Source organism: Gymnoscopelus braueri, assembly GCF_963280865.1.
Source record: "Gymnoscopelus braueri genome assembly, chromosome: 21".
NCBI classification, from domain to species: domain Eukaryota; kingdom Metazoa; phylum Chordata; class Actinopteri; order Myctophiformes; family Myctophidae; genus Gymnoscopelus; species Gymnoscopelus braueri.
In genome coordinates this window covers 39,672,309-39,699,545 of record NC_137623.1, presented here as the reverse complement: position 1 = coordinate 39,699,545, position 27,237 = coordinate 39,672,309, and the positions used below count along the sequence as shown (strand labels likewise).

The window sequence follows — 27,237 nt, the reverse complement described above, 5'->3', positions numbered from 1 at the left end:
ATTATGGTCAGTATCATGTCAGTATCATGCCAGTATTATGGTCAGTATTACGGTCAGTATCATGTCCAGTATCATGTCAGTATCATGTCAGTATTACGGTCAGTATTATGGACAGTATCATGTCAGTATCATGTCAGTATCATGCCAGTATTATGGTCAGTATTACGGTCAGTATCATGTCAGTATTACGGTCAGTATTATGGTCAGTATTATGGTCAGTATTATGGTCAGTATCATGTCAGTATCATGTCAGTATTATGGTCAGTATTATCAGTATCATGTCCAGTATCATGGCAGTATCATGGTCAGTATCATGGTCAGTATCATGGTCAGTATCATGGTCAGTATCATGGCAGTATCATGGTCAGTATCATGTCAGTATCATGGTCAGTATCATGTCAGTATCATGGACAGTATCATGTCAGTATCATGTCCAGTATCATGACAGTATCATGTCAGTATCATGGTCAGTATCATGTCCAGTATCATGACAGTATCATGGTCAGTATCATGGTCAGTATCATGTCCAGTATCATGACAGTATCATGACAGTATCATGTCAGTATCATGGTCAGTATCATGTCCAGTATCATGGTCAGTATCATGGTCAGTATCATGGACAGTATCATGTCAGTATCATGGACAGTATCATGTCAGTATCATGGACAGTATCATGTCAGTATCATGGTCAGTATCATGGCAGTATCATGGTCAGTATCATGTCAGTATCATGGTCAGTATCATGTCAGTATCATAGACAGTATCATGTCAGTATCATGGTCAGTATCATGTCAGTATCATGGACAGTATCATGTCAGTATCATGGTCAGTATCATGTCAGTATCATGTTCAGTATCATGTCAGTATCATGGACAGTATCATGTCAGTATCATGGTCAGTATCATGTCAGTATCATGGTCAGTATCATGTCAGTATCATAGACAGTATCATGTCAGTATCATGGTCAGTATCATGTCAGTATCATGGACAGTATCATGTCAGTATCATGGTCAGTATCATGTCAGTATCATGTTCAGTATCATGGCAGTATCCTGGCAGTATCATGGTCATGTGTATGGAAGCAGATCTTTCATGTCACAGGGTGAATGAACACATTTACACCAGCAGCTCAAGTTCAACATATTTCAAACTTAGTTATGGACAAAAACAAAGAAAAGAAAAAGGTTTTAAATTGATTCTCTTTTTAAGTAGACTTTTAACCTCGAACCACCACGGCTGGATTCAGGACTGAATCATGGCAGTCCTGAAAAAAGAAAGGGTTCACATCTAACCGTTTGGTGTGCTTCTGGACAGAATGGACCTGCTGTTCAGCTTAAAAGCAGTGTGTTCCCTCAAGCATGAGAAGCGTTTCGCCAGCAGATGTCGGAAATGGTGTCTGAACTTTTTACCCACAAACGTGTAAAACATGGGACTGATGCAGAAGTAAAGGTACGCCATGTTGCGCGTAACTTGAAGGGAATAACCTAGCGTCTGCCTCACGATCTTCTCACATGGTGCTTCCTCATCGTCGGCAGCATCGTACAGCATTAGCACTATATTATACGGCGCCCAGCACACGAAAAACAGCAGGACAATGATAAATATCAGCCTGACTGTCTTGAATTTGGTGACGTTCATGGACGACATGACGGTGATGGTGATTCTGACGTAGCAGTACACGACCACAGCCAGCGGGAACAGGAAGAACAGGAACAACTGGAGGTACTTTCCAGCCGCCCTCAGGGCGGTCACGTTGACGGAAGTGTCGCCGGGATATTCCTCGCAGAACACGCTGTCAAAGTTGATGAAGGTCGTGTAAAGTATCATAGGCTTTATGCACGCCAGACAACTGAGCAGCCACACCACCGCACAGGAGACCACGGCATAGCTTCGGATCCTTAGACGCGGTGCGGCCAGGGGGTAAACCACTGCCAGGTGACGGTCAAGGGTCATTAGGGTCAGGAAGAGGACGGAGCTGTAGAGTCCCAGGAAGTAGGTGCTGCCAATGATCTTGCACATGGCCTTGCCAAAGATCCAGTTGGAGAGCTGATGGTAGAGACCCCAGAAGGGGAGGCTGCACGTGAAGATTAAGTCAGAAATCACCAGGTTTAGCAGGAAGATGTTGGTCACTGAGGTCAGCTTCTCGAACCTAGCAGGAGAGACCACAAGTCACATTATGTCATGTTTAAAGATTGATACTTAAGATACTTGCAACATGCAACTGTCAGGATATGCCAATGCCATGCCATTATCATCTTTGACTTATTATGCCCTTGACCTTTGACCTTTTAAACCCACCAGTAAACATATGTTTGGGGCCGTCTACTGATCAAGTTTCATGAAAATCCAACCATTTCCAGTTATCTCAAATGAAGTAAAATGATGTCTCTAGTGGTGACAGTCTAGTGGTGAATTATCATTCTGGTCACCATCCTTTTTTTATATGGCAGTGCATGCATGCGTGTGTGTGTGTGTGTGTGTGTGTGTGTGTGTCTGTGTGTGTGTGTGTGTGTGTGTGTGTGTGTGTGTGTGTGTGTGTGTGTGTGTGTGTGTGTGTGTGTGTGTGTGTGTGTGTGAGATTTGGTGCATGCGCTGAGAGTGTTTTGAGAATCTTGCTTAGGGCCACCAAACTCCTGCTTAGCTGACTGGAATCAGACTTCCCTTATGTTAGCAAGTAGGCTGTTGGTCAAGGACTGGAAAGCCACCTCACATGTGCCGTCTTAGGCAATTGGCAGCCTTAGAGCGATTGTCATAGACTGCTAGACAAGATGGAAAAGTATGTATTTGAAATGGGATGGTGCAATACCATTTATATGTGATGGGGGATGGCTGTGGTCATTTCTGGAGTTTTGGTTTGTTGGTAATGCTGTGGGCTTCTACGTGCTTGCTTTGTTTTTGTTCAGTTTGTTTTAGTTTTTCCCTCTGTGGTTTTTTACTGTGTTGTTATGTGTTTTATGGTATGGTATGGTATGTTTTTTTGGTAGTTTTTTATTGAAAGTATAAATCATTTAAAAAAAAAGACTTTTAGATTGCAATGATAAGGTGAATGGCTCTGCAGGGTCTAAGCCCCAGTTATACAGTAGGCCTGTTTTAGAACTCTTAAGCCAGAACACAGCCTGAGGTCCTTGACAGGGACATTCAAAGCTCCAAGGCTTTGAATGTTATGTAATGACAGATAAACTCTGGTTAGCCAGCCACGGCAAGAGCATTTCTTCGATATGTGTGTGTGTGTGTGTGTGTGTGTGTGTGTGTGTGTGTGTGTGTGTGTGTGTGTGTGTGTGTGTGTGTGTGCGTGTGCGTGTGCGTGTGTGTGTTCCTCATGCAATCTATTCATCATTCATCATCTATTCTATCAGTTCATGTCATGTAATGTGAAACATTTAGATCACTGCTAGCTTTTTGGAGGAGCATGATCAGTGTTTTTACTTTGGAGTCTAGGGGTGTGATTAACATCAGACACTGAATGGAAGCAGATGTTGCAACAGAGAGGAATACCAGTTCAGTCACATGATAGATAGACAGTTGCACCCAAGACATATGGGCCACACCCCCAACCCCTTCACAACAGACATTGAATGCAAGCAGATGTTACAAAGAAGAATAAGCATTCCAAGAATAACAATACCTGACTTTTTTCCACATAATGTTTTGTACTTAAAAAAATAAAAAATAAAATAAAAATATAAATAGATAATCATTCAATAGGCAAATACTAAGTATAAATGGATAATAGTTCTTATTGGTGCATGGAAATTCACCGTTCAATCCCAGTGGTTCTCAACCATTTCTAGATCAGGGCCCACTTGAAAATCTCGTAAGCATTTGCGGCCCACCCATATGACCACTTAACACGGCAGCCAAATGTTTGGGTGGGCCGCATGCATTTTCAGAGCAATCGTTTGTGTTCTGGCTTTGATCAATGGAGCAAACATTGTATACTTTAATTTCCTATGTATCGGTATCAAAATGAAAACCCATTTTTAAAGGTATTACATAAAAAATACCATGACCTTTTTTTTTTTACATTACTTTTCTAATATATTTTTTATATTATCAATAAAGTCTCAGTTTTTCTAATTATTTGGGGGGCAATTTGCAATATCCTCACAGTCCACCAGTGGGCCCCGGACCCACAAGGTTGGGACTCGCCGTTCTATCCACTCACCTGTAGATGATGACCAGAACCATGCCGTTGCCGAGGAGACTGAGGACAAACATGACGTAGTAGAGGTAGGAGAGCTGTGCACCCAGGTCGTTGTCCCCACTTCTGTCACACAGATGCACCTCAGTGTCGTTCTCCGTGTCGTTGTCCCACACCTCCCAGTATGCTGATGTGTATACAGACGTGGTGTTCATCTCTAAAAAGATCAGGAAACACACAGCAAATCATCACAACAAAAGGCCATCAACAGGGTTGCCAGATCTGCTTATTATAATTTCTCCGCACATTTTTATTTGAAAATAGCCGATCTACAAGCTCACAGCTTGTAGATCTGCTATTTTCAAATAGCTGGTGTACATGTTAAAGTACTCATGTGGCCGATAGTCGCTTCTTTTGGCCTGGTTTTCCTAGACCTGGTTGCTTGTTTCTCTCACAGAATCTGGCAACACTGGCCATCAAAGGTAGGGTAAATGATATGTTTCCTGAATTAGATCTCTCTCCTGATTGGATGCAATTGCTATCCCAACTTAAAAAAAGGCATTTTCTATTTGCTAAAGAGCTGGAGAGACAGGGAGACCTCTGTTACTGAATAAACACTCTATAACAATGATTACTATCAGACTATAGATGTATTTAACACTTATTAAAGAAGAAAATCACTCACCCAGCCTTTAATATCAGTTTGGGAAACAAACAATGTTTTGAGTCCGCTTTTCTCTCTTTGAAGTTCAGTTATTTCTATCCAGCAGGAATAAAGCCATGTTTGTGGCCAGCCATAAATTCAATTAGCCCTTGGGAAAAGTGGGATGTCAGTCTTTTCCCATAACAACACCGGTGCTATCCCAGCTCTGTTGATGCGCGGTGTTTTCTCATTTAGGAATAAAGAATACTCACCAAAGCCAGAAACAAACGTGGTTCTGTCCGCTTCTAAAAATAACGGAACCGTCAACTATTTGTGTCAGAGTGAGCCCAAGTCACTCAAAGAGTCACAAGCAGCCCATCTGGAGGAAGTACTAGTGTGTGTGTGTGTGTGTGTGTGTGTGTGTGTGTGTGTGTGTGTGTGTGTGTGTGTGTGTGTGTGTGTGTGTGTGTGTGTGTGTGTGTGTGTGTGTGTGTGTGTGTGTGTGTGTGTGTGTTCATAGACGAGGGGCATGTGTAGGAGGGACAGAGCTTGGTTGAGAGAAGAGCAGAATAAATAGAATCAGAAGTATCTTTTGGTCATTTAGGTTTATACTCTAATCTAGTTCACAATATGGGGTCCGGGGACCCCCCAGGGGTCCTTGAAGGGGTTCCAGGGGGTCATACAGTAGTTAGTTACTGTTATATACTGCAGCATCACAATTAGTTTAACCCTCTTTTACACTTATAGGCTATTCAAAAAATAATGGATCTACACTGTAGATCTACAGGCTGATAAAAAAAAATAGCAGATCTACAAGCTCACAATGCATCGGGATGCGACACGTTGTGAGCTTGTTAATCTTTCGCACAAATCTTCTCTTCTGGGGGTCTGTGACAGTTCCCTGTATAGTAGGATGTTGTATGCCACTCTTTAGTTACAGTATATGGTTATAGTTGTGTATTTCCTTGGTATTCATTTCTGTTTCTCATTGGTTCCTATATAGTCCATGAGCCAGACAAGATTTCATTATCGAAAGAGTGGGCAAAACCATACCTATATTAAATTGTTCATAGGGTCAGTACGAGTAAATAAATATATGATAACCTCTCCACAGGAGCAGCTTTTTCATGGTTATCACACATTTTGTTATTTTCCCCATACGTACAAGACAGGTGAAAAAATGACAAAATTTAAAAAGGAGTTATCATAATGAAACTTCCTGAGTTGATTACTTACATGAAGACAATGATTTATCGTATTACAAGTTTTCTGAAATTGTATATTTAAATATGCAAATTAGGCATTTAGTCCATGAGCCAGAGCCCCAAAATTGAGCCAGATATTGAATATTCCCTCGTTAAAAACCTTTGACTCCAACATCTTAACAAAATGAAATAAGTATGTTGACTCTGGCTTTGTCCAATGTTCCAATGTTGATTCTGGAAAGTTATGCAAATGTGGGCATATTTTCCTAATGCCTAATTTGCATATTTAAATATACAATTTCAGAAAACTTGTAATACGATAAATCATTGTCTTCATGTAAGTCATCAACTCAGGAAGTTTCATTATGATAACTCTTTTTTATTTTATTTTATTTTTTGACCTGTCTTGTACGTATGGGGAAAATAACAAAATGTGTGATAACCATGAAAAAGCTGCTCCTGTGGAAAGGTTATCATATATTTATTTACTCGTATTGACCCTATGAACAATTTAATATAGGTTTGGTTTTGCCCACTCTTTCGATAATCATTGCTCAATTTTGGGGCTCTGGCTCATGGACTAATAGGACTTAGGGAGCAGTGAGATGTTGGCAATCAGCCAAATTGGCGTGCACCTGGGCCCGGGTGTCCACGCCCTATAAAAGCCTGTCTCCCAAATTGGCTTTTACCTTTAGTTCATTTGACATTTGCACCTCACCCTACCTACCCCTCCTTATCCCCCATTTATGTTCTCACATGCAACACTCACACATCACTCACTACAAAGTAAAAAATCTTACAAACTCATCAGATAAAACCATATCTACTAATCAATTAAAAGTTAACAATGGGATATTGCATAATCCGCAGTTAATTGCTCAAGCCTTTAACCAGCACTTTTCCTCAGTCTGTCCTCCCACAATGCCTGACCCTCCTTTTGGTTTTAACAACATACCGACCTGTAATAGCTCCTTCTCCTTTAGGAAAATAACACCCAGCGAGGTCCATGATGTTATTATTGAACTAAAGGTGAGTAGTGGTCCAGGGTTAGATGATATTGAAACCAAATTTCTGAAATTAGCACCCCACATTCTCATGTACCCCCTCTGTGATCTCTTTAATATGTCACTATCCACTTGTCAGGTACCTGCTGTTTGGAAATGTTCACGTATCACTCCCGTGCACAAAGGGGGAGATGCACTTGAACCTAATAACTACAGACCTATATCAATCATTTGTTCAACTGTCAAAATTTTCGAAAAGCTAATCTACAATCAATTGTCACATTATCTCAATAACTTCAATATCTTATCACCCTTTCAATCCGGTTTTCGATCAAATCATTCCACAACCACCGCTTTATTAAAACTCACAAATGATATTTTCTCAGCATCTGCCAATAAAAAATTAACTGGAGCAATCTTCATTGACCTATCCAAGGCTTTTGACTTGGTTGACCACTACCTGCTTTTAGATAAATTGTATTCTGTTGGTCTATCACGCAGTGCTTTGTTATGGTTTAACTCCTATTTGCATAATAGAAAACAATCTGTCGTCATACAAGGATGTAAATCTGATCTGTTGGTTCAGGAACGAGGTGTGCCACAAGGCTCATCCCTTGGTCCACTTCTATTTTCCATCTTTATTAATGACCTCCCTTCAATCTGTTCGGAATGTAGTGTCCAACTCTATGCTGATGATACAGTACTATACATCTCCAAAACCACTATACCAGAAATTGAATCAGCTCTGCAATCCGACTTCACTACTTTACAATACTGGTTAGCAGCCAACAAATTGCAACTTAATAAAACTAAATCCTTCACGATGATCTTTGGTACACGTCAAAATATTAAATCCAAATCCATAAATCATTCCTGTTCTATTTCCAGCTTGGATGGTACTCCACTGCAAAGAGTTGAACACACCAAATACTTGGGCCTGTGGCTAGATACCGAACTGTCATTCAAATGTCATATTGATCATATTATAAGAAAGGTTAACCTCAGTATCGGTGTTCTCTATCGCTCTAGAAACTGTTTTACATTCTCTGTTAGGAAAAGACTAATACTACAACTTATTCTACCGATATTTGATTATGCCGATGTCGTGTATCAAGCCGCATCCAAAACCAACCTGACTATGCTTAATACTGTATATAACAAACTGTGCAGATTCGTCCTAGGTTGTCCTTTTACAACTCACCACTGTACTATGTATGAAAATCTTCAACTGCCCACTCCCACAATAAGAAGACAGTGTCACTGGTTACAGTTTATTTTTAAATGTATACACTTCAACTATCCTCAATATCTCAAACAGCTTCTAAGACCATCCCCTAACAACTACCAGTTGAGGCACTCCACGCAGCCCTACTTTTCTGTACCTTCAGTCTCCACATCATTAGGTAAGAGAGCCTTCATGTTTAAAGCCCCCTCTGATTGGAATAATCTACCTGTAAATATTCGAACCATAACATCCTTTAATATGTTCAAAAGTGCACTGGCTTCCTATAACACAATCTCTTGTACATGTCCGTGACCATTACATCACTTCACTTCTGTATACTATCGCTGACCTTGAAAATGACAATGATATCTGACAAATGATCCATCTTTTTGTGCTTGCTTAGAGTATAATACCCTGTTTGTGTTGTCCTATGTGTTGTTTCTTGTCCGGTTGATGTTTTGTTTTCAGTTTTTTGTTACTTGTTTTATTATATGTCACTGTATACTGTACTGCTGTCTCTAGGACCCCCTCGAAAACGAGATCTTGTATCTCAAGGGATTACTCCTAATAAAGAATTTCAATATATACATAATCCACTCATGCGTACACGCATTACACTACTGACTTTACTGATTTCCACACCTCATCTGTTTATTCATGATCTGTTCGTTCATTTTGATTATTTAATAAACACTCATTTATTTGTAAACTGCGTCTCCCCTGTATTTTTGTTGTGTTCCCTGGTCCCCCTAGGCCAGGGTCAATGGTTCATAACGTCCGAAACTGACATTTGTCATGTTTTGACCCTGTATCCTCTATTTTTATTTCCCCTACTTGTGAACAGCATGCTAACTGGGGTGAGTCCCCAGGGGTGCCATTTTTAACCTGGAAGCTGTAGGAGTTGACCCATCAGCGTCAATGGAGCCGCTGGGAGTTGTAAGAGTTATATAAGTCATGTAATTCATGCCTTAATTGTGCATTATTGTGCGTCGTGTTGCATACCGAAAATGGCAGATCTACAACTTACAAGCTGAACTTGTAGATCTGCTATTTTCGATGTGCGACACCCGCATAAGTATAACTCAGGCTTAACAGTGAGGGACAGCACCAGAAGCCCTCTTCAGGGTCACTGTATACGCTCATGTGTGTAGAATGAATCCGAATCATTGTGCACAACTGTCATAGTATGATAGTATGGGGTGTCATGCCATTAGTCTGACCGGCCATTGTTCCGAAGTACCATTGGTCCAATGGTGAGCATTATAACTAAGCCTAACCCTAACCTCGTATTAACCAAACATTTTTTCAGACTATTGGGACATCGTAATAATCGGAGTCGGACTAATGGGCAGCCCCCACAGTAGGTCTTAATTAAAATTGCTCTATCTAAAATAAGTAATAGCACATTTTTTATCATAGTTTATTTCAATGTCACGCTCAAAGGTTAAGACTGACAATACATTTGAAGTGATAAACTCTTTATACACTGTGCCACAAATGTACCAAAAAAAAAAGCGACATATACTGTACACATATGTGCTGTTTTGTATACATCAAAGTTAATGAAAGAGTATGATATGATACATCTAAGGTTTTAAAAAAAAGTTTCTTGAAATAAAATAATACAGAACAAGACTAAACAAAAGATGACAAAACATGTAGTACATGTCATATTAAGAGCATGTATTTCAACAAAGCCGTAATTACAAGGAAGAACAATGGAGACAGCATATTTTATAGCATCCTAAAAAGATCTCAGAAAACATAATATTACACTAAGTAAATCAAAAAAGTTTGGGGATCTTCAAACATAGATTTTTTTCTTTCTTTCTTACTCTTGTATTGAGATCCCTTTTCCAAAGTTTAGTTTTTATGGTGAAATACTTTTTTCCTGAGAAGATGCTTTCACTTTCCTAGTTCAGTATAATCTCTGTGAGAAGGACACTCTGCTCAAGATGTAAAAGTTCAGCAATATGAATAATAAGTACATGGGTGCTTAAATATTTGAGATGCACTTTGAACAGAACAGCTGTGGAGCTGTGTGCTTGAGCTTGTAGATCAGTTATTAATTATCATATCTTAACGGGAATCCTGTGTACAATGTGCACTGCACTACTTTTAACATGTTTTGACATGGATTAGTTTTATTATTTAATTTTTTGTAGAATGGCATCTTTGACCAGGATTTGTTTGAAAAATAGGTCTTGTGTCCTTGTAGCTAAGTTTTAGTTATGATACAGAGAACTAATTTGGTATAAGAGCAGAAATGGAGATGTACTGTAGCTATTTTCTCATGCCACTCCTTGTCCTTTTAAGGTCAACATGTTACCCAGTAGGCCTGTGGCCAGACACACACACATAAAATTGCCCCTGGGAAAAGGCTGATGTAAGACTTTTTCCCAAACCAAAACAATTAAAGTGGTTTCCCAGCTCCCAGCATGTCAGCTTACACTCACCTCTTCTTTCCTGCCTGCATTCTACAGTTTATTAAGTGAAGTCTAATATTCTGCACTTGATGGAGATGGTCCACAGTCCACAGTACATACTGCCCAAACACTTAACAAATTTATTTTGAAAATAGCTGATCTACGAGCTTGTGACACTGTGTGAGCTTGTAGATCAGCTATAAAATGAATGAAAGAAAACTGTCAAAATTGTTGGTTTTCTTTAGTTTTTTTATTTTCGCCTACTGTATGCCCAAAATTGTGATGCCAGGGTTAATGTGCTTAATGTTAACTATTGATAGACACGCAATCACTCATACCACATTCTTAAGCTGGTTGACAAATGACATCTACTGTAAAAATATGTTGCCCTGTTTCTTGTGTCAAGCATTTTATGCTTAATTTTGTCTTCAATTTACATGGATTCACTTTCAATATGAATAGTAATGTGAAGAAATCATTTGATGCATTACATGTTGTTGAATGAAGGACGATCAAACACAATTGATCACTGACATAGGCAAAAATAAGAATACTCCATATTAAAGAAAAAGCCAAATTCCTTGAGGTTCTGAGTAGGCAGGTCATAAACACATTTATATAGAGAGGTTGATTAATGTGTTTCCTTAATATGGTCCTTTGGTTGCTCTATGTTTGTGTCTGTGTCTGTCATTTAGTGCTGTTGCCACACACATACCTCTGCAGGGACAAGAATGTTTATCTTAAAGCTACAATTCATAAGTTTTAAGTCTGTTGTCTCCAGTGGTGGAAGAAGTACCGTACTCAGATTTTTAAGTAAAAAATTAAAATACTCTGTTACAAGTAAAAGGCTTGTATTCAAAATGTTACTACAAAAGTATTGGCATAAAAAATTGCAAAATGTACTTAGAGTAGGCTACCAAAGTAAAAGTACTCAGATCTTTCAAACTTTTTCAACAATAGCAGATCTACAAGCTCACAATGCATCGCATGCAAGGCATTGTGAGCTTGCAGATTGGCCAAAATATAAAATAGGGATTTATTGGTCAATAGTCAATGTATGTTTTGTAATAATAACCTAATTCTGCAAAGTCTAGTAACTAAACTTGTACTTAAGTACACTGTGTACTTTAATAAATGTACTTAGTTACTTTCCACCTCTGGCTGTCTCCCTCTCGTAATGGAGAGAGATAATTGCAACGATTTTCAGAACTACAACAAAGATGGCAGCACATCTACTAGTGTCCAGTCCGGTACGCCATGTGCTTCAACCTACTGGTTGTTGACAAAACCAGCAGGTGTCCTACTCCATACCAGGCTGTATATTTCTCAATGGAGGACTAGTAGGGAGTCCACCTGAAACCACTGCACATGTACTAGTTATACTGTATTAACATACTCTATCATACAGATTGGTTAAAATAACGTTTTGTTAATTAAAAATAAGTCCTAGCTTCAACATAGCTGCTGATCTGCCACGTTGTTATCCCACTTTTGTATATTTCTGCCTGCACTGCTTTCGTTCCTACAGTATAGTGCATTTATTCTGCAACATGACCACAATGTTTGCTGTACACTTGTGTACAGTCAGTGGACCGACGGTAAGGTTGAACTGATCTGATCAGAACCGAAGAGCATCAAATCGAATCCAGTTTTGAACGTGTGTGAATACAGCAGAATGTTCTGTCACGGAACGACAGTCTTTTGATAGGATCTCTCTGCCAACGCTGATCGCTCTGCCATCAGAAGTTGGGTCCTTTGCTGAAGCGATCGTCTCTGAGATTGTAGGCCTGATAGCACGTGGACATGTCGCACGCCCCCGCCGTCCCCGGCGGGCCTCGCTTCCCTGGCGCTCCAGGAGATCCAGATTTGCCGTTTGTTCCCTGGCTGCCCGGATGCCCCATCCCGTCAGAGCCTCGAGGCCCCTGAACTCCTGCAACAAGGGGTCAAAAAAACTAAAACTAAAAAGCCACGCAAAACATTTACCAAGGCACACACATCTAAACGATAAAATCCTAGGTGGTCTTTGCAATGGTGGAAAAAGTACTTACATTTTTTACTTAAGTAAAGGTATCAATACTGCAATGTAGAAGTACTCTCTTACAAGTAAAAGTCTGGAATTAAAAATGTACTTGAGTAAAAGTACAAAAGTATTGGTATCAAAATGTACTTAAAGTACCGAAAGTAAAAAGTACTCATTATGCAGAATGTCCCATTTCACAAGTTTTCAAATGTATAAAAATAGCAGATCTTCAAGCTCACAATGCGTCGCATGGAGACGCGTTGTGAGCTTGTAGATCTCTCCCCCAAGAAACCCAGAGGGTCCCTGTACCCCCACTTTGAGAACCACTGAGTTAGACACTTGAAATATTATCTTTGGTGGTTTAATTATAATGAATGACCTATGGGAGCGTTGGGACTCTATTTTTCTCTATCAAAATAAAGCCATACGTTTACTACTATACATTTATGGACACTAATAACATAAGTTCCGTGACTTCCATGCGCACTCCATCCGTATCAAATGAGATTTCTATGGCAGCCTCAGATATTGTCTCTCGTGAATGTCATTGTTATATTTGCTGTTCGTTCACTTTGGGAAAGAGCACTTTGGGAAGATAGGCGGAGCAGCAGACTGCCTACCTGGCTGTCCGGAGGGTCCTGGTGGTCCTGGCCGACTTTCTCCCTTGCTACCTTTCAATCCTCTGGATCCCATGTCCCCTGAAAACATAATACAATCTTATAAGTGATTACAATCAACCCAAACAAACCATAACAAACATACTCTTTAACCACTTAAACTCCAGCATCTTTATTGTGAGCTTGTCAATGTGCTATTTTCAGCCTTCCCCACAATAACAGGGTTGTGTAGTTACAGTACCTTGCCATGATTTAACTCAAAATATTACGGTCAATATATATATATATCAATATTCTCCCCACTGAATGTTTTGGGTTTTGTAATGTTACACACCGGCAGAATCTGCCTTTTTGCATTTGTTTATGTGCTAAAATGTTGACTTAGGTTTGCAGGACCACATTGGAACCAAGTGTTTTATCGCGCTTTCATGTGTATATCCTTAAGTTATATATATTGTGTATTGTGTATATTGTTTTTTTACAAAAATCTAATCAAATCACATCAAATTAATGGGGACCATTTTTATTATCAATTTAATCAACAGAGCAACTATTGAAGATATCTTGCCACTACTTGGAGTTACATCATGGCAAGGTAACTAGAGGCTACCTAACCCAAAACTCTACCAAAGTTAACCATTAACAAACAAACAAAGACAATATTTCCAGGTATGAGATCTCCAGTACATTCCATTTAGCACCTATAGATATATCATCTCTGTCCAAAACTTTTTCAGGATTCAAATAAAAAAATATCAAAAGTACACTACAAGCTCAAAACGTGTTGCTTAGTGCCACGTTTCGAGCTTGCAGTTCTGCTACTTTTGATACTTTTGTTTTGTGTGATGCTGTAGTATGATCGAGTAGGATATTAATTTATGAAAAAACACAAAAAGTTAGAATATGGAGATCTGCCCGACAGCAACGACATGCTATAAATACTGTAGCACCTCAACCATTCCATAGAACCACTGAAGAACCGATATTTTACTGTGGGTACACAACAGTGCACTCTGAAAACAACGTAGATGTAAATTATATTCTGGCCCTGACCTGACTTCTATAGCTTTTAAACCTCCAGACGGACAAAACGTAATTAACGATATGTATATTTATTCGTATCTTATGAATCTCTTCATATGCCTCTCAGTGGACAATAACAACAACCGTCTCATCATCACCTTTGAGTCCTGGAGTTCCCTGCTCTCCAGGGGGTCCCTGGTAACCGTCAGAGCCCGTTGTTCCAGGGTAGCCGGGGGGCCCTAGGCTTCCTTTGCCACCCGGTGGTCCAGTATGACCCGGGGGTCCCTTCATGCTCTGACAGCTTTCACAGCTTGATTGAGGAGCCAGGGCCTGGAGCAATGCTGGGAGTTGGTCTGGCAGACACAGGACACATTTTTTAATTTATTTTGTATGTTTGCATTTATTTATTTATTTTTTAGGTTCAACATTTTGAAAAAAATAAATAAATCAAATGTTGCATAAATAACGACTTGCCCAAAATAGGGATGCCAAGTTGAAAGTGGTTAAAGGCATAGTATGCAACTTTGCCCTGTGTTTACATAACAAAACAACATTTTACCAATCATTTGCCTCCATACCATATAGTATAGTGTGGCGCCGTTTACCTGCAAAACCACATTGCCCTCTCGCTGTATTATGGTGTTTTCACTGCTTTGTTTCGGTTGCCCAAAAACGCACCCGTCTACCAAAACAAACAGTGATCAAAATACAGCGAGAGAGGGCAATGTGTCTCTGCAGGTGAACACCCCAACACTAACACCATACTCCAGTGGCTGATGACCGTCTGGTATTAGAGGGAAATGATTGGTAAACAATGTTATGTGAACAAAGGGCAAAGTCACATACAAAGCTCTTTAAGATAATGACTCTGGTTGTGGAGAAAGGAGCAGAGACATGATGTAAAGGTGCAGACACTTACTCCTCAGCACCTCTCCACAGAGCTTCATGAGGTGTTCGTCTGACTGCGGCTTCCCCTGAAAGACAACCTGTGATCAGTTCAATGTTCTCTGGGGTTTCTGGAAAACATTGCTGACTCCGTCTTAAGCTCTTGTTTTTAATAATAAACAATATGGAACATTTTGGCTAAGTTCCTCTCACCGGTTTCCCAGGGTAGCCCGGCTGGCCTGGTTGTCCCGGCACCCCGTCCTCGCCGGGAGTACCCCGGGGACCCACGACACCGAAGTGTCCCGCGTCCCCTTGCTTTCCATCAGAACCCTTGGTACCCATCTCCCCCACCACTCCTTTCTGAGGACAGAGAGGAAGGTCAAAGACAAAGTTAGAGAAGGACAACTGCAGTGGTAAAGTATCTGCCCACCACCCTGGAATTTAGGGGTTCGAATCCACCACGCTGGCTCTATGCACAGCAGCCATATTGGAAAGAAATTGGGCCACTTCTTAATTCCTTCACAGGTCTTACCAATGACACTAATGAAGGCTCTGTTCCATTGTGGTCAAACAGAGTCAGGGTGCTGATATTGTGCATGTTGGCTCACTGGAGACAGTCTGCTACACCAGTGGTTCTCAAAGTGTGGTCCAGGGATCCTCATGGTTCTTGATGGTTGAGGGGGTTCCGAATGGCCCCTTACGGGTGTGTAACTCTGAGAGTGTACAAATGTAACCATTGCATGCAGTGCATTTGTACACTCAGAGTTATGGGAGTCCTTGATATTAAAAAGTTTGAGAACCACTGTGGTACACTAAATGGAACAGAGCCTTCATTAGTATCATTGGTAACACCAGTGAAGGAAGTATGGAAGGGGCCCAATTTATGTTGTTGTATCCAGTAGGATACAACAGCAATGGCACACAGTATTACCACAGAATTAACAACTCAACATAGATCCCACAATATAAGCCCCACAAACAGTTAAGAATCATTTATAACATTGCACAACTGAAATGCTGAAACTGAATGTTTTATCTGAGATCTGTATCCCTTAGAGAAGGAGATTGTTTGTGATGTAAATCAAATCTTGCAAAGTCTAATTCAACAAACCTCTCCTTTGCTTCCCCTGGGTCCCACTTCACCCTGATGGGAGAGAGAGAGAGAGAGAGAGAGAGAGAGAGAGAGAGAGAGAGAGAGAGAGAGAGAGAGAGAGAGAGAGAGAGAGAGAGAGAGAGAGAGAGAGAGGATTTGCATGATGCTCAGCAGTTCTCTCGGTCAAAACATTTGGAATCACTAACTGCTGTGTGCTCTGATGTATTGGGGGTACGTGTTTATTACAACTGACTGAAATAAAATGAAAAAAATGCATCTAAATGACTGAAAAAACACCATTGCAGAAGCAAAAAGCTTTTGTTTGGAAGCACATCGAGGCAGAGCTGTGGGCTGTAGACCAGGCCCGGCTCCAGGATGAAATGACTGAGGGGGGCAGATGGAAAATGACAATATGTACATAAAACTTTAACTGAGGGTTCAGAATTTGCAACTGATCGGGTGCCAGGCCCCCTCTGGCACACCCGTGGCACCCTGCTGTAGACTGAAAAATCAACAGAGTACTTCCGTTCTGTGACCCCTATCTGTCTGTATCATGTTCTCACACTCCATACGCTCTGTGCAAAACTGTAGCCTGAGGTTTCCTGTTTTCTGGTCCAGTTCATTTTCCCATAGCGTTGCGGTCGGACAGAAACCTCTTATCTCCATGTTTTTACTTGTTATGTTTTTTTTACTTGTAGATCTGCTATGTTTGCTCTTTTTAAAGTTGAATCCTGAAAAGAAACAGTTTTGGACATCAAATCAGCCAATCAAATGATGGGAAAAATTTTACCAGAACAGGAAATGTGTAGGCAACCTTCTGGAAACCAGGGACTACAGTTATGCACAGAGCATATTCTCACTGTCTGGGTGAAGCCATGTTAAATGAGCTGTACTGCCACCTGGTGGTGGAAGGATGTTAGGAAGGATGTTACTACACTTACAGGTGTACCGGGGCTCCCGGGGTCTCCGTCATGTCCGCGTTCACCCTGGAAGAAGACACATTAAACAGTAGTATAATTTATAAGGTTTTTATGCTGATGATAATTGTGTCTTGCCTGTAACCCAAATTATTTTAGCTGACTGTTTATGTGGTTCTCAAACATTTTCACGTCAGTGACCCCCGAATTGATATGTATTTGGCCGTGGAAAAGATTGCGTGCCATGATTTTTGCTAAAACTTTCCACAATTATTCCAAATTATTTTACAGATTTTTCTATATACTCTCTCAAGGAACCCTGGGGGAACCACTAGTTTATCTAACATAATGGCCTTTTCAAGGGCTGGATGGCCCACAATGGTTCTCCAGTTGAATGTTGATAAGCTGATCATGACCTCAGTATTTCTAAAACCTTGTTTGCCATATAGTGCGTAGCAAAACATCCTGAAGGGGGCGTCAACAAGTGTCATTTGGTAGCGCGGACATCTTGGTGGGGTATAAACAGGTTGACTTAACATTGACTCCCACCAGTATGTCTGCAGCTACTATGCCACGCCCCCCCATGGTAACGACACGTTGCCAAGCACTATAGAGCTCTATGAAGACACTCTCAACTTTCCTTACTCAGAAGGCATGGACTAAACATGTCATTGTAAACAAACATGTTTGATGTGAAGCAGTTTTGTAATCATCAACAAACAATACCTGGTTTCCTGTAGACCCTGTCTCTCCCATTTCCCCCTGAAGAAACAAAAACAACAACACAGAGCATTAAGATGAATTAGACAGCAAATGCTTAGATATTTACATTACAGTCTACATGGTGGATTCTGCCTTCGCACACACACACACACGCACGCACGCACGCACGCACAGTATGTCTTAATAATGTGATGGAAAAGTATGGGAATGATAACACTGATCTACTTCAGCGATGAATAGCGATGTGAGCTTGTACATCTTTTTTTGTAAAGTGTCTTTAACCATGAAACGCGCTCTATAAGTTTGATGTATTTTTGTTGTTGTTTAATAATAATACTAATAATAATAATAAATAATAATCATGTAAGCAAGAAAATTTACTTTGAGACGCATGAATCATTCATAACACACTGCTTTTCACTGGAGTTCATTCAACTTCAACATAAAACTCGCATTGTTTTGTTTATGTAATGTTTAGGCTCTTTCACAATCTCTGGCTATTTCAGCCCTCACCTTATGACCTTTGAACCCTGGCAGGCCCATGGTGCCTGGTGACGCTGGAAGCCCTGGCTCTCCCTGTGCACCCTGAAAAGGTCAAAGGTCAGTAAGAGAGAGAGAGAGAGAACACGTGGGTCATTGGCTGTATTCAAACTCTTGACATGGCAGTAAGGCATGCATCCTAACCAGCCGTACAGTATATATGGTTGACCGGAGTCCCTCAGGGCTCTATACTAGTGTATTTCCTGTACATTTGTGGTGTAATCATATTAAAATGGTTACGGTCAGGACGCGACCATATGCAACTAAGTAACGAGTCTTGAAACTTTTTCTTTACTTATGTGGCATTCAACACAAGTAATACTCGAGGGTCACAAACAGCTCAAAGGTATAAGCCTTGGCCAGCTGTTTGGAAATTTGCACTCGCTCCTTCTGTTTGTTACCCTCGATCAAATCTCTTTTATGCTGTACACTCGTGCATTCGTCTGTCAACAGAAACATATGTCAATGACATCGCCTCCACTCATACGCTATTTTCAAACACTAAATATGTCATCCCAAACTGAATCAGAGTAGGTGACAGAATGTTAGGTTCTTAAAATTGCTGCCAATGGTGATGCACTAAGATGGAAGTATGTATGTCGGTCACATTTGAGAAACAGTTCTATTGCAGTGGTTGGTCATATTGTTCAGGACAGTTTGTTCAACTCACAGTTTGGCCCGGAGGACCGGGAGTGCCAGCGGGTCCTGGATCTCCACAGCTGCCCTGAAAGCCACGTACACAAAACATCATAAGCTTGACTTGTTACTACTGAAATGTAGTGAAATGGGGGCCGTTACAATATTATCAGGGTGCTGGAAACTGCTAATTAACAAATTAATTAACATTCAGCACACACACCGTGGTGCCATCTCTACCGTTCTCTCCAGCTGGTCCCGCGGGGCCCGGCATGGCCTGTTTTAGAGAGGGAGAGTGAGAGAGAGAGAGAGAGAGAGACAGACATACAGAGATAAGCAATAATTGACATCTTAGTCAGGAATTGCTAGGCCCTTTTACACAGCCTGATCAAGGAATGTTGTGGCTTCATTGTGCCTCGTTGTACTGTGTATAAGGTATGGAGACAGAATAGCGGCTACGTTTTGGGAAAATAAAGCATGATGTTTGTACGTTGTATGTTGTATCAAGCCTGTGATGTATGTCACACAGGCTTGATAGTCTGAAAGTGTTGCCACTGCCCTCTAGAGGATTCATTGGTGTATCGCCTCTAGGCTCTACATAGACGTAAACTCTGTGGGGAGTATGTGAACACAAATCGCTGGCCCCTTTTACACAGCCTGATCAAGGAATACTGCGCCTTCATTGTGCCTTGTTGCTCTGTGTATAATGGAGACAGAACCGGGCGGGTCATTTTCGTGCCACCTTTGAACCGACAGGGGAGATGGTCACAGAGCTGAATTGATGACTGTTTTAAAGGGACAGCCGGCGGGTCAGAACAACGGTGTGAAGACTAATGTCCGTACAGCTTTCTGCCTTGAACCACTTCCTGCAGCTTCTCTTCGATTACCTCCAATTATCTGTATTTCAGATCGCACAAAAATGCTGCTCACACGAGTCCACCATCATCCACACACAGACAGACAGACAGACAGACAGACAGACAGACAGACAGACAGACAGACAGACAGACAGACAGACAGACACACACACACACACAGCAGCACTAGTGATGAGCAGGTCCACCTTTAATTTTTACGGTATGGATCGTCAGAGGTGAGCAGACTAAAAGAGGATCTGTGTGTCTGTGTGTGTCCAGAGCTAATCTCACAAGCCACTGGACCTCCACTCTTTCGCGTATGTTTTATACGTTCTGAAATATTTCACTTCAATCTTATATTTGAAGTCAATGGGACTCTGATCGGGCTGAAAACTCATTTGGAATCATACGTTATAGACATGTCATTAGACAATTGTTGTCACAGATGACTGACATCACAGGCTGCCCATATTAAGTCAGAGATCCACATTGGAGCCATGCTATTGCCATGTGACCCGAGATCCATAGGATTCTGTTGATGCTATTTATTTATGTATTCTGTGAGCCATTTCAGGACTGAAATGGGTCAGACCCGACCTTATAGTGGCAACTATAAGGCTATAACTATAACTGTCAACAACAGGTTTAAATACATTTATATGAATAGGCCTAATCTAAATAAAAGTATAAATCTACTGACAGCAGTCATCTCATTGTGTGTGTACGAGAGTGAGAGAAGCGTGAAAGAGAGCGAGCAAAAATAATGAGAGAAAGGGTGAGAGTGAAATTAAGTTATTAAGTAAGTTTTGGAACTTTAGAATTACATTTTTGACATCTTATTTGGAAAAACAGCCACCATGTGGTTCGGTGAAGAAATGTTTTACTTCAGTATGGGAGCTGGTGACTATGGTCTGCTACATCGTCAGTCCCTTGTGACAGTATTTTGTGAAATAATGCGTGGGCTGTAAAGAATCTACCGGCAACAGCTGTCAAACAGCACTACGATGCTGATGTTGCTGTGTCAGGCTACACTTCATGCCTCATATTCTGCAACGCTGGCATGCAGTGTAGACCTCACCTACAGTAAAAGCACACACAAGGTGGCAATGTTTGGTTCTGTGTAAAAAAAGCAAAGCTGGCATTAATGATTGATCTATGTCTAAAAATGGCAAGAGATCTCACGCACGCGCGCGCGCGCACACACACACACACACACACACACACACACACACACACACACACACACACACACAGCAGTGTCAGCAGTCATTCAAACCATTTGTATGATCCCAATGTAACCACAAGAGGGCAGCAATGCTGCATTAGGTTGACATTATGTGTATGAATGCCCCCACCCTCAGTTTTTTAAAACAAATTGAACCCTGTCTGTCTGTCTGTATTGATGAAGTGTTGTTCCATCTCCATCACCTACCATTGCTCCTTTGGGTCCAGGTTCTCCTGTCTGGCCAGGCAGCCCTCTCTCTCCCTGCACACGACAAACACAGTGATGATACAGGCTGCAGGTCACAGGTCAACAGTAGAAAAACCACAGCATTGCACACAATGTCCATTTCCAAAGCAAAAAAACATTACATTTCAAACCATATGGCGTTTTAAGTATTTGTAAAGAAGGATTATAGGAATGCAGAAAACATAAAAAGAAGAAAAGTGTATACTGAAACTATTTAACTACTTATGATTGGATGTCACTAGCATAAAGTATAAACTAAATGATGAGAATTAGGTCAGAATTTACCTGAGGTGCCCTTGGCCCTTTCTCTCCAGGAAGTCCTCGGATGCCCTGCAGAAAATAACAGTGGATGTGTTTGAAATCACTGCCTACTCACTATACGTATAGTGCACTATGTACAGTAGCTATACCGTGTAGTGCACTATATAGTGATTATCACTCCTCAGTCTCACTATGCCGTATAGTGAGTGATCACACCATTTTGTAGTGGTGTCTGAATGGATAGTGATCATTATTATACCATATAGTAGACTCATCTTATCCCTCAATGCATCGTAAAAATTAGGGTACAACCAATGGTTACTATCGCAAAACTTACATAGCATCATGCATTAAGTTCAAAGAAAAATTACGACGTTTATCAGCCACGCAACATCAATGACACCATTAACTCATCCACTGTCACGGACGACTTCTGCCGAGTTTTTGTCCAAACGCCCACACTGCAAAGGACGACTTATGACGACTTTTAGTTTTTTTGGTCTATACTAGGACACCCCCAATGCGTGTAATGAGCCGATCTCCATGAGGACGGAGGTCACGGAGAATATTCCATGATTTTTCAAAGGTACAGTAAAATCGCCGTTTTCGCTGGCAAGGGGACCGGAGACGGATGGATGAATTAATTAATTAATTCCTGGCAGTGAAAGAGTTAAAGGGATAGTTCACTTTCAAACATTCATTTAAAAAATGTCCCTTTAACGGTGAACCAAGTACAATGTGTGTTTTTTTTTAAATTATTATTCTTCTACATCAGTGATGCCCAACATGTGAGTCTGGGCCCAATGGTGGGCCGCAAGGATATTGCAGGTGGGCCCCCAAATGAATTGGCAAAAGACAAGGACAATTAATATAACAATATTAAAAAAACATTATAACTCAGTGTATTGTATTTTATTTTAAAACGTGAACATTTAGTTTTCAGTCTGATACCGATAAATAGTAACTCAAAAGTATACTACATTTAGTTCAATTGATCCAAGCCGGAACACAATCGATTGATTGATCATTGAAATAAACATGCTCTGAAAATGCACGCGGCCATTCGGCTGCCGTGTTAAGCGGTCAGATAGGGCGCAGGGAGTAGGGAGTAGAGAATGAGAGAGTGGTTTTGGACACAGCCAGTGTTTCGCACAATGACAGACTATCAAAAAGCATCTGAATTGACCGAGCGTCACGTCACACTCAACACATCATTCAACATGACTACAGAACGTTATCGCTCGTCAGGGTGGATGGCCACATCGTTATCGTTATCTCTGTGGTTATTATTCTTGGCCCATTCGACGGCCCTTAACTCCCGTTGCAGCTCGGTGGCTCAATCGCTCAGTGTGCATATGATCACATCTGATTGGATTTAGGAGGTAAAAGAAGAAAGGATGTTTTGAAATATGAGGCTTCCATTTTCTGGTGGAAGCCAGAGCCGGTATTGGGGCGCGTTGACAGAGAAAACGGCTCGCAAACACATTAGTGACTCTTTAGAGGCACCGCTTGATGCAGGCCCTGCATCCAAACCGGTGCATCTTTCAGCAGCACACCTGCACTTTCGAAATTATTTTATTTATGTCCGCAGTTATAATGGTGTAATAAGTGCATGTTTAGATGTTAAAAGTGCAAGCAGTGCCCATGACTTCACCTGTAACAGTCGGAACTCGGAAACAAACACATGAATGCACACACACAATGACACAAACATGGGCACACGCATGCAAGCACGCACACACTTAAGCAAATTGTATTTAGCCATCTACTGTACAAGCACACACACACGTACAGTATGCTTGATATGTGAGCATGCACGCACGCACACACAAGTGCACACACGCACACGCACACGCACACGCACACACGCAACAGGGTTTTAAAGGGTCGGCAACATTCCAATAATCTTCCATAAACTTCCATGGCACTACTAGATCCAGGGATTTTCACGCTGCAGTGTCACAGCCCCTTTGGCCTGGCCTGTCATGGCCTGCATTGGTGTATTCCCCTGTCTGTGTGTCTTCCCACATGTCCTGCAGGCTGGGCATTGGGGTTCCAATCAGGTGGGATTGGGAGCACCTGGCCAGTGTTCTCTTTAAAAGGAGCCCAGCCCAGCTTTCTTGCAATTGATTGTTTTTAGTTTAGCCTTTGGATTGCACCATTCAACATCCCACACACTACATTCGATTTACCACGCATCCATAGGCCTACATTGCTAACGCCACTGATTCCACTGACGCCACTGATTGTGACAACAGACAGCAAGCAACTTTATGGATCTGGACTCCAGTAAAGACACAGACAAGCAACACTAGCCACAGAATATAATGAGAAAAGCGTTGTGTGGGTGTGCATGCATGCCTTGCTGAACAGCATGCCTCATTGCCTCCTATAAAGTTTTTGTTTTTTATCCGTGTGTGTGTGTGTGTGTGTGTGTGTGTGTGTGTGTGTGTGTGTGTGTGTGTGTGTGTGTGTGTGTGTGTGTGTGTGTGTGTGTGTGTGTGTGTGTGTGTGTGTGTGTGTGTGTGTGTGTGTGTGTGTGTGTGTGTGTGTGTGTGTGTGGGGTAATGAGTTTACCAGATTGTGGCGGTCACAGCCATGTTAACATACTGTGTAAGTGTCAACATGTACCGCAAATAAACACAAAGTGCATAGTAGAGACATTAGCCAGGCAGTTAACTGTAAGACTTCAACAGTCTGATAGACAAAGTCAAACCTCAATTAGGTGTTCACCAACATCCAACATCAATTCAAAACATGCTGAGTGCAAATGTTCTACAATCAACAGAACCTAAAGTATTGTAACTGTCACTCTCCCTCCCTCTGCCTCTCTCTCATTGATAGAGCTCTCCCATGGTGGGTTGATAATACATTAAATTGAAATCGGATCCAATAGCACAAAGTGAGAATTCTGCACTGAGCACTTTTTTTTAATTTTTTTTTAATTCTTTCATGTGAAGGAAAAGTATGGGTGCGTGTATTTGTGTGCATGGCCCGTGCATGTATGATTTTGTGCCAACTTTTAACTATTTAAACCCGATATACTTCACTGAGTGGTACCATGCCATTAGTCCGAAGGCCCATTATAACTAACCCTAACCTTAACCTCACACTTCCTAATATTGTTCATATTAACGGGCAACCCCCTCGCTGACTGGGATCCCTCAGGGGTCTGTAACTTGACCCCTCCTTTTTCCCCCTCTACACCACATTTCTTCGCCAGAATTATCTCCAAGCTCACAACATGTCACAACGGGTATCCGCTATTTTCTCTGAATGCTTGCTTATTATTTATGACATGCCGAGAATAAGGACAATAAGGTCCATGTGGTTAATATAAGTCAAAGCAGAGTTTGCGTGCCTGTTTCCTGATTGTTTTTTCCCCTAAGGCCTTTATAGAGCTACATAAAGCATATTTGCACTTTATAGCTGTGCCATAGAATGCTGAGTTAATGGGAAACTGATTTGTGCAGCGGTTTCCGCAACCTCGCACAACCTTTGCCCTCTCTAATGCCACCACAAGGTTGGTCACACGAGTCCATCACGCGAGTGTTATTATTCAGTAAATAAAATAATTAGTGAGTTGTAAAACTAAATACTTAATGAGGCGCAGCCTAATAACTTGAACGAATTGACCAAAAAAATAAAATGATGTTTTGTGTCTGTTGCCACTGGCATCAGTAAAAAAAAAAATCACAAAAAACCTAACCCAAAAAACTGAAATCTAGCTATGCGCTGATTACTTATTAACAAGTCTTCCCCTGCCAACCCAGAGAAAAGAAGTTGAATACTTAAGCACCTTTTACTATACGCACACACACACACACACACACACACACACACACACACACACACACACACACACACACACACACACACACACACACACACACACGCACACACACACACACACACACACACACACACACACACACACACGGCTGAGATGCTCAGATTCATTGTGTGAAACTGTGTAGTACATAGTATTATGGTGGAATGACTCACCGGGATGCCCTGAGGACCATCAACTCCACTCAGCCCTGGTTCTCCATTCTCCCCCTGGGGAAAATAACACGTCAGTATATTCAGTAACACTTTCATTATTATTAATTGTCCTGTAATTATTTTGTAGTTACGGGGGATAACAAAAAAGAAATCTAGGGGTTTGTAATTATGTGGAACTTTATTATAATTCAATTATTTTTTCATTTATCAAATTTGATTTACTTCAGGATGGCCTAACCTCCACTAAATGCAGACAAAGTCATGCACATTCATGAATAGTGAAAGTAAATGTGCAGTCATAATATTAGTTATGAATGTTAACAATACACTGAGGATTATCGCTGCTATACCAACAAGATATACTGACCGGTATTCAATTTAAAACAGAAACAAACTCCTCCTTTCATTAACTTAACTATGTTGTTGGTTGTGGTCAAATTTACCATATGGAATTTTATATGAATTATTATAAACATTGTATTGCCTGTAACTACTACTAAACATTATTGCTGCTGACAGTTCTACTTCAGTACTTGCAGGATATTTTTGTTTACATTTGTGAATGGAGGAATCAATACAACAAGCCTGTGTTGCCACCTTTTCCATACTGAACACCGTACTATGTGAATGACCTCAGTATCGAGGTAGCCTACAGTACACCCAGTGGCAAAAACCATTCCGCACCTGCCCAGGTCTATCCCCTGATTTATTCTAGTATGATAACTTAGAATGTTGGAGGACAGGCGCACTAACAGCGAGGTCATGAGTAGCCGAGGGTATGCTCGGCGAGCACCGAGCAGTTGGCAACCGAATTAGCCAAAAAAGAGAGGGGCTCAGCACTAAAAACGGAGGACATGCGTTATTTTTTCTTTGAACCCAAATTAGCCAGCCACGGTGGACGGAACAGGTTATCACGTGCACCAAAATGAGCACTCCCTATTCTGTCCCTCTGCACGTCTCAACCAATCACAGCGATGCTCAAACGTAGTTTAAATTGCTTATACTCTTCCACGCCATATACTGTGCGGCAAACGACGTGTGGCCACAGCTAAGCAGCTCATCTAAAACACCTCAGCCACAATTTCTTCACGCTGCTACTGTTGCACAGGCTATATCCCAGGTGAATGCTGACCGAAAAGACTAAGGGACGGTTTACCATAAATGCACCGTGATGTACTATCTACAGTCACATAGTACAGTCACAGAGTCTGGCCATCAGCTGCTGAATAAGAGATGAGCCCTGACACATGTCTTCACGTTTCCACCCATACAGTATACTGTCCCTACTTTGAATATCTGGCCTACCTGCTGCACTTTTGACAGAAATCCTGTTATTCAATGCGGCCACTAGATGGCCATGTCAGTCTTACGTGTGTTTACAGTACATTTACATTAGTACACTGACCTGTCAGTCGCTTATGTATGCAGTATGTGACTGTAGATACATTCTCATACATTTATGTAGGCCTATGTTGTTATTTGATATGTTGCACAAGACACTGCAGAAGCAGAACACTGTGACACAATTTATGCAGGCTACAGTAT

General features: G+C 41.2%; 2 protein-coding genes across 3 annotated transcripts in view; both read right to left on the bottom strand.

Moving 5' to 3' along the window:
* Positions 1 to 233: 233 nt before the first annotated feature.
* LOC308077240 (chemokine XC receptor 1-like) lies at positions 234 to 5,126 on the bottom strand. 2 transcript variants are annotated; one of them, XM_080417861.1, is made up of 3 exons: positions 5,057 to 5,126; positions 4,166 to 4,358; positions 234 to 2,149 (listed from the first exon to the last, which is right to left on the bottom strand). In XM_080417861.1, the coding sequence occupies exons 2-3, from the start codon at positions 4,354 to 4,356 to the stop codon at positions 1,288 to 1,290; spliced, it is 1,053 nt and encodes a 350-aa protein (XP_080273987.1). In that variant the 5' UTR covers positions 4,357 to 4,358; positions 5,057 to 5,126; the 3' UTR covers positions 234 to 1,287. The 2 variants fall into 2 exon arrangements, with proteins under 2 accessions (XP_080273987.1, XP_080273986.1); XM_080417860.1 differs by lacking the exon at positions 5,057 to 5,126 and adding an exon at positions 4,827 to 5,009.
* A 4,587-nt stretch (positions 5,127 to 9,713) lies between these two features.
* The window catches only part of LOC308076997 (uncharacterized protein), a 61,181-nt gene continuing 43,657 nt past the window's right edge, over positions 9,714 to 27,237 (bottom strand). The window contains exons 20-33 of the mRNA XM_080417526.1: positions 25,693 to 25,746; positions 21,712 to 21,756; positions 21,388 to 21,441; positions 19,322 to 19,375; positions 19,133 to 19,186; positions 18,436 to 18,507; positions 17,926 to 17,961; positions 17,224 to 17,268; positions 16,301 to 16,333; positions 15,403 to 15,549; positions 15,224 to 15,278; positions 14,463 to 14,657; positions 13,285 to 13,362; positions 9,714 to 12,574 (exon numbers count right to left, since the gene is read on the bottom strand). Coding sequence (XP_080273652.1) covers positions 12,384 to 12,574; positions 13,285 to 13,362; positions 14,463 to 14,657; positions 15,224 to 15,278; positions 15,403 to 15,549; positions 16,301 to 16,333; positions 17,224 to 17,268; positions 17,926 to 17,961; positions 18,436 to 18,507; positions 19,133 to 19,186; positions 19,322 to 19,375; positions 21,388 to 21,441; positions 21,712 to 21,756; positions 25,693 to 25,746 — 1,113 coding nt within the window. The 3' untranslated portion in view covers positions 9,714 to 12,383. The remainder of the gene's footprint in view (positions 12,575 to 13,284; positions 13,363 to 14,462; positions 14,658 to 15,223; positions 15,279 to 15,402; positions 15,550 to 16,300; positions 16,334 to 17,223; positions 17,269 to 17,925; positions 17,962 to 18,435; positions 18,508 to 19,132; positions 19,187 to 19,321; positions 19,376 to 21,387; positions 21,442 to 21,711; positions 21,757 to 25,692; positions 25,747 to 27,237) is intronic.